The sequence below is a fragment of the Achroia grisella genome, unplaced genomic scaffold, assembly GCF_030625045.1.
Source record: "Achroia grisella isolate CSIRO2021 unplaced genomic scaffold, CSIRO_AGI_Agris_v1 utg241, whole genome shotgun sequence".
In the NCBI taxonomy this organism is placed as follows: domain Eukaryota; kingdom Metazoa; phylum Arthropoda; class Insecta; order Lepidoptera; family Pyralidae; genus Achroia; species Achroia grisella.
The window spans coordinates 2,324,323-2,332,801 of NW_026712734.1; the positions used below are offsets into that span (position 1 = coordinate 2,324,323).

The 8,479-nt window shown below is 32.2% G+C and overlaps 1 protein-coding gene across 1 annotated transcript; it reads right to left on the reverse strand.

Annotated features, from left to right (window-relative positions):
- Positions 1-1,189: 1,189 nt before the first annotated feature.
- Positions 1,190-6,079, reverse strand: LOC131842512 (probable isoaspartyl peptidase/L-asparaginase GA20639). The gene is made up of 6 exons (XM_059191065.1): positions 5,892-6,079; positions 5,277-5,473; positions 4,980-5,093; positions 2,183-2,351; positions 1,967-2,068; positions 1,190-1,825 (listed from the first exon to the last, which is right to left on the reverse strand). Exons 1-6 carry the CDS (start codon positions 6,076-6,078, stop codon positions 1,656-1,658), a joined length of 939 nt encoding a protein of 312 aa, XP_059047048.1. The 5' UTR covers position 6,079; the 3' UTR covers positions 1,190-1,655.
- Between the last annotated feature and the right edge of the window lie 2,400 nt (positions 6,080-8,479).

The following is an 8,479-nucleotide window of genomic DNA, read 5'->3' on the forward strand; positions in this document are numbered from 1 at the left end:
CCTATTAAGGTAATTGTTGGTTGACTATTATTTTTAATTTTCTTGATACATTTGTCATAACAAATGTAACTGTGCAATAACATTGACATTGATAGTGTTTCCCAATCTTATAGTGCCAGGCCCCTACGTAGTCTATAAAATTATTTTACTATTTTAAAATTGTGTCACAATCGGGAGATTTCTTAATGTTAAAATAGGAAAGTAGCTAGCTAAAAATACTAGCAATGCCCTGGAGAACGAATAAAATGGCGACTTGAGTCTGCACTCAAGTCGCTATTTTATTCGTTCTCCACGGTTCACGAATTTCTCATTCATTCTCCATTAATTAATAACAATTGTTAGTAGAATTCTGTACGAGATGTTGGTAATTGTAAATATACATACATAACCAATGAAGCATAATAGTTATAAGAATGGGAATTGATAAATATTAAATTAAGAAATGGTTCTTTTTATATTCTTTATTTCACCTGAAATGCAGTATATACAAAGTGAGCAACGGTGGCCTTTACCAGTCAACCCAACACAGCGTGGCATAGCGAGTAGTGAGTAGGTAATACTAGCATAAGAAATCTATACATATAAATAAAATTGGAGGATTGTTTGTAATATTGAAATAAATGTTTTTTTCTACATGCATAAGAATATAAATACATACGCAAAAATAATATTTTTTACAATTTTTGTCGGTCTGTTTGTTTCGCCTAATCTCTGAAAAGGCTGGGCCGATTTTAACAGGACTTTTATTGGCAGGTAGGTAGTTGATGTAATAATGAATGAGAAACTTAGGCTATTTTTATTTTAGAAAAATTCTAAGCGGAATAAGTCGCGAGTACAGCTAATTATTAATTATTGTTAAACTTAAAGTAAAATTAGTCCCCTAAGTACACTCACGGTGAACGCACACTCGGTGCGTTCTATCTCTAACTTCTATCACCTGCACCTTTGTACTGTTTTTTTAAAGAAAATGGATTGAAAGATGGATGGAATTTTATGGATTTCCAGATTGACTATCAGTGTTTATATTTTATACGCGCCCTAATTTTCACAGAACTTTTAAAAGATTCAACCAATATACCATTATTTTAAGTGACGTTATTATATGTAGGTATATATCCATAGATAAATTATATTACAATTGATCAAATGTTAGCTAAAAGAAAAAATACAGTAAAATAAAACCACAATAAACATATTATTGTAATATTTATTTCTAACACAATTATCAGAATTGAGTACAAAATATAAAAATATAGCTAGTACATACTCCTTATTAAAAATACATTCCGGTTTAATTATAGTACTCAATTTAACGCCTAAGTTAATAGTTATTACCTAACTTTATAGTTATTTCCACTTTCCATAAAATGGATCGTTAGTTTAGTACCATGTAAAAAATAAAACTATGCCCACAAACCTTACAGGGTTAGTCGAAAGAGCATACTAAGCAGCAAGTATATGAAAGTACCCATTGTAATGAGCAACTTTTGTTCTATAACTTTCCCTGAAACCATATAATTTTTCCGAGAAAAACGCGTCGAATGTTGTCATATGAAAATACAATATTGGTATAGTACCTAATGTTTCCTTACTATCATTTGTGAATTAATTGTTTAAGTTATTCCAATGTATAGTTTTTTCACAATTAAGTAAGTTTAAAGCTCATGTTGTTCTTCAAATACCTCACCGTGGTTTATTCCATAATATATCTTTTTATCTTTTATGTATGCCCACGACATTCTCTGGGATGTATAATGTATGCCAATATCCCCATTTTTCGATAAAGTAATAGCGCCAGCTGTATTATTTAAACGCGATGTCATATCTACACGGAGAAAAAATATAGTATAAATATAGAACAAAGTTAAGTGCAACTTAAATACCGGTGATTGTTATGGACATTATATTTATTATTTATTTATATGGATAACATTCATAATAATAGAAAAACTTTTATTAGCCTTACCGTCGATTGCTTTTTTTGTAGCAGTATTTGCATCAAGTCCATTTTCCATAAGCTTAACAATGTTGTGAGCTACGCAATATTTGAGTATAGATTCTCCATGACCTGTTAAATTATACAAATATACTATAACATTAGTAGCCCTTTTTTTATTTATAGTCTAGTATATTTTTTTATTTGATTACTTTGAAGCTACAGGTAATATCCAATCGATATTACCTGTGGTGGATACTCCTCCAATCAGATTGTCTGCATAAGTTCCACTGCCAATTTGCGGGGTGTCTCCAATTCGACCGACCGCTTTCCCACTCATGCCACCAGTACTAGTAGCAACAGCGATTTGACCGTTAATATCAATTGCAACAGCACCCACAGTTCCAACATCTGCCTGTAATTTTTTATTTTTTTATTTGACTAGAATGGCAAACAAACTTACGACCAATGAAATGTGATTAGTGCCTATAACGGTACCCATTAAAATCCACTATGATGAGTTTGGACTGAATTTTGTATACATACGATCTACATGACTACAATATGCATATTTAAATAGCTACAATTGGTTTATTTCCTTTCACCGTCCTGCCGCTACAGACGAACAAAATTCAGAATATAATGAAATAGTGGTCATCATAGCTGCTAAATAGGTTTAGATGCTGGCATGAACATGACTCCCAATAGGTTAAATGGTAAACAACAGATGTACAAGGAATAAGTTGCACGTGCGTTTCACAACATGAAAACAACCCCCACTACCATGCTATAAAAAGACAATTCATTTCTGAGTTACCCGAAATACTGGGCATGGTACTGATGAGGAACGTAACCCTACGGGTGTGCTCCCCAAATGTCCATGCCGAGCTCAAATCGGACCACCGACTGGTAATGCTCCTCATGAGTCCTCCGGCCAACATTCGACTCTTCTGATTCGCCCATTCACAATCGTATTCCTGACGTGATAAGGACTGCTCCAAGGAGGTACCGGCTACAGACGACTACCTCTGGAAACCTGATTACGTAAGGAGGAAAAGAACGTAGACGCTAGCGAACGATCACTATCCCCTTGAACATACGTAAAGGATCGCATCGCGGATACCCGAGGCAACCGAAAGGGGAAAGGTTCTAAAAGAGTGACATTACGCTACGTCACAAGAGCGAAATCTCATAAAACTAAACAACAGACAAACGACATGTTCCCCCGAACCCAACTTGACAATAATATAGCATTCTTAGATGTGAAGAAAACTAAATATCTAGTATCTAATTTAGAAACCCAATATACACCCAACACGCTTAAGTTAAGGTAGGTCACCTCGAGAAGATAAACACCGAAGTTAAACGCATAGCGTCCACACTGGCCACCAAATCTCTCTCGCCAGTTACATCTGACGACTAAACGTTGGTCAAACAACTGCCAAATAAAATGTCGCCCGGATCTGATAGCATATCCAACAGACTAATTAAGTACGGCCTCCCATCTCCCCACCTTCTACTCTTGTTCGTCGCTAATTCCAACACGGCGCAGCCCCTCGCCAAATCCAAACAGATGGAAAAAAGACGTGGTTATTGGTATTACTTTATTGTTTATTGATAAAAACAAATCCGACCCCTCTAGTTATAGCCTCATCAGTCAAATTAAGACAGAGTCTTAGCTCCTACTTAGCGACTCATTCCCTCCCTATTAAAGGAGTTTATCCACTCATGCAAGTCCTTTCGATGGGATTGGGGTGTTATTTGTAGTCGCCGCTTATCGTGCGGTGAAGCTGTAAAGGCCACCTTTCCAGCTATAACTTTAGAATAGTTCGAAAAAAATCTGAAAATCAGTATAATCGTTATACATAGATAGAGATTATTGATAGATACCGATATTTATTTTATGTACCGAACTACTGTATGATATTAATAAATTAAAATACATTGAATTCTAATCAACAGCAACACGATGCGCTATTGATGTTATCTAAATACTAAACAGTATACACATCAAACACGAATAGGGTTCTTATCACGGCTGTCACAAATAGTTATTTACAGTATACTTACACTGCGATAAAATATAGTTATTTAATACTGACTTTACCAATATATAACGTACATCGTTATATGTACATCTAGGAGTTACCTCTTGTAACCGACTTTAAAGATGGGATAAGGATCTCAATTATTTTGTATTTATTTTGTGCTTGTTAACATTGACTAACAGAACTCTAAGATGACTAAGGTATTTTCATTTTCTCATATCAATTTTCATGAAACACGACTCTCTTTCCGCAAGAGTAAAATATTAGGTAATTATTTCATGCCAGTTACAAGTTTACTGTAAAGTTAAGTATTTGCTGTAATCGGCTGTTACGTCATGCCGGTGTTGAAAAGGAGTGAAGAACATACTGCATCACACTACGAATAATTATGTAACAAGTAGTTTATTATGGAAGGATTTTATTAAGTCAATAATTTTACTATGTACATACATCACTATTAGGTAGCTTATTTTAATCACAGATCATTTATGCAGCAGGCTATTAGATAATATTGACGTCATAAGTTAGTAAGTACTAATATAATAACTATTATATAATGTAGCTCCAAACAAATACGTAAATTAAATATTGTCAATCTAAATCATTTGTAAAGATCGTATGGTCTTCATATTTATCTTTAGTAATACTCATTATCATCATAGTAATCAGTATATGTTATATACATCTGTTAATAAGGTGATAATATATTTGTAACATAACTAATACATGCAGACTTTTATTATGCCAGGTACCATAATTAGTTAGGTACATGATATGATTTTAGCATTATGTAATTAATGTAATAGAAATATAAGTAATCTAAACTTTAAAAAAACTTAATATTCTTTATTCTACAGCTCATTCAGTAAGCATATTTATCAGAACACAAGAGGACATATTTAAGATGTTTAGTGAATAAAATATTTCATAGGACTAAAATGACATTAATAAGGGATATGCGAAGCAGAGTGTAATAAACTTTACAATTTATTCACCTTATTCAACGCCCCAATTTCAGTTCTACCGAATTCACCATGTTTCAAAAAGTCATCTAATGCCTTTTTAGCGTGAGGACTAATCAATGATCCAGGATACACGGTATTAAATCCCTGAAATTATTTAGATGCATTAAATCACGAAAATAAGATTTCTATTAAATGAATATTAAAAAGCATTAGATAAATAAAAATAACAAAATTATTGAAAACAACATAGGTACTACAACGTTATAAGAGTCTTTGAATTAGAAATACATGGATAATGTAAAAGTGTCAGTACTTTTAAATATTTACCTTATCCAAAGCAAAAATTTTAGCACCCTCTCCACCTAACAATGAATGTGGTGAATCTGTTAATACTTTATGAGCTATACTTATAGGATGCAAAAAATCCTTTACTAAAGTTACTGCGCCAACATCAAGATTTTTACCACACATAATGCTTGCTTCCATTTCTACCTCTCCACGTAGATTTAGTACAGATCCATATCCTAAAAATATATTTACTAATTAGAACATTTCCGGAATATTCATTTTGATTTTGTTTCCAGATGTGGCTTTCGGATACTACTTCGATTTAGTCATACTAGCTTACAAATATTAGATGAATCTATGAACAACGATGAACGATAAACTACCAACATTCAGATATATCTTAATCAGAATTAAAGGTTGATAATATATTTGAAATACCAAAATTACATGTTATTAGTTAAAAACTTTGTCTTATGCATAGGACATTTACCAAGAAATAATTCAGTACCAAAAATTATTTAGAAGAAATTAATGTAATTTTTCCTATCATTTATATTTTATATTTCGTTACTAACTTTATAATAAGCGTTGTTTGTAACAGTTGTTCTAAATAATTTTAAGCAGTCGCGACTGTATCTAACTACCTACGCTTACCTGCATTAAAATATTCATCTTTCTCCATTGAAACAACAGCGGCTTCAACTGCATCTAACGCGCTGCCACCTTTTGCTAATATTTCATGTCCAGCAATAGCAGCCTTCTTTGAACCATCTAATTTACCCTTTACTCGACTTGTAGGAATATCACCGGCGCCGCCGTGAACTATTATTATTGGGTTCATTCTTAGCTAAACAAACGATAAATAGTAATTTTAAATAAATAATCTACTTACTAACACAAACATGATAATCTAATCGAGCAACAAAATGACTTTATTCTTGCCTCTAAACAAAATTATTGAATAAAAATACTTAGTATATTCTGATAAAAATGATGATATCCTCGTTGACTAAGTATCTAAACCTAGAACTTTACGATCGATAAAAAATATTTAGGAACTATCTTACTAATATTATAAAGACTATACGCAGAAGTTTGTGAATGTGGATGGATACATGAATATTTGTTACTTTTTCACACAATAACTACTTAATGGTTTAAAAAATTACAATAACATAGCTTATACATCAGAATAACATAAGGTATTAAATGAATGTGTTACGAGTATATACGGCCTCCTCACTTATTACGATTTTATAATAGTAGTTGTTGTCAAAATACTGATTGACATTATTGTAAATATATTATAAAAAAGGACAATACAATTATTCTGCTGCAAACATATATATTATAAACATATCATCTCACCATCTCAACAAAAGAACCCCACCACAACATCTGGCGACCGTGACAGGACTAATTTGTTGAGATTAAAAAAATCAAGAACTAATTTACGCCGACTATTCACAAAGACTGGGAACCAGTTATCGGAGTTATTAAAGGAACCCATACCAAATACTGCTGAAATAAAGGTGTGTCATTCACTATTTAAAAGTAAAGCAGATGAACTATTTAAAATAGACAAAGATATTTACAACGAATAGGTGAATTACGACGAAACAAATGAAGAAGAATTTTACGCAGATTGTGAAACGGCCGATGAATTTTTGATTAAATGAATTACCCTAGATAATATGTACCAAGAACTAATACAACAGCAGAATAAACATCAACTTGCCTCTCAGTTACCAGTCGTATCACCTGAGAGACAGGATATAAGTCCAATAACTTCAAGTAGAGATGACAATGAACAGAGTGTGAATAATTATAAATGTACGAGAATTCTAAAGAATTCACACGATGAGGGTGTCAGTAGAGACTCGATAAATAAAGAAAGAGATGAAAGAGTCGAGTTAGTCATGTCAGGTTTTAAAAGTTATATAAAAGAAGTGAGTGAACGGACAATATCATATATTTCATCGGGTATGAGTAAAAAATATGAAGAAGATAAAAAGATACAAAAAGACATAAGGAAAAATTCTTTGAGGTATTAAAAGATTACTTACGACTGCAAACAAAGGAAGGAAGAACAAAAACTAGATACAATTTTGACATACTATGATTATGAAGAAGTGGAAAATAAGTGAGTAATGATTATACAAAGAGAATATTTTCAAGTGAATGACGAGTTTAAGAAATTGAAAAACAAGACTATTTTTACAGATGAAAAGGGTATGATAAGAATGAAAACTAAACTAATTCTGAGCCAAGAAGAAAATAGATATATTAGATGTTTAATAATATTGCCATGGAGCAGTGTAATTCTATTTCGTCTAGTTCAAGTCAAGCAGCTGGAAATTTAAGCCACCGGACCCTACTTGATGGAGGGGAAGTTGGGTGGAAAGTTGGTACGCTTGGTGGGAAAGATGGTACCCCTGGTGGGACGGGATAGAGAGAGTAGGCAAAATAAGATAAACTCTAATGTATTCAAAGCTCATTTACTGTAGGCTACCTGAAGAGCACTTCATATCTGTGGGAGGATGTTACGAGTATATACGGCCTCCTCACCGATTACGATTTTATAATAGTTTAGTTGTCAAATATAGATTGACATTATTGTAAATATATTAAAAGAAAAGATAATAGAATTATTCTGCTGCAAACATACATATTATTTATTAGTAAACATATCATCTCACATATCATCTCAACAAATAAGAACCCCATCACAACAGAATGGATACGGGAAGCAAATACACAGAATGAATGTAATTTATTTAGATGTTTTTATATTTAAGTTAATAAACACACTTAAAGTGATCGCATCGAAATCTCGAAACATTTCAATTTAATGTAATAATTAAAAAATCTCATTTTTATTTAAAACATATCCTTCTATGTAACTAATACTTAAAGAATGGTACCAGTGTTAAATAAATCTACTACAAAACTGCTACATTTATTCCCAATGTGCTTTTAAAGATTCCAGATATATTTTTAACCGGTATCAATTTTTCAGTGTAAGTTTAATATGGGGAAAGTTCGCTTCATAAACCTTCAATAAGTAATAATTCAGAAAATTTTAAATTATAAGTTTTAGAAACTTGTTACGAAAATGACTCACTCTCTATTCTATACAGCCGTAAAATCAAGTATCTACATGAATTCTATCCTACTCATCTAAAAAAAAACTATTAACCTTTAACTAGGCCAAAGTCACTGACCGTATGTCACACTTACCA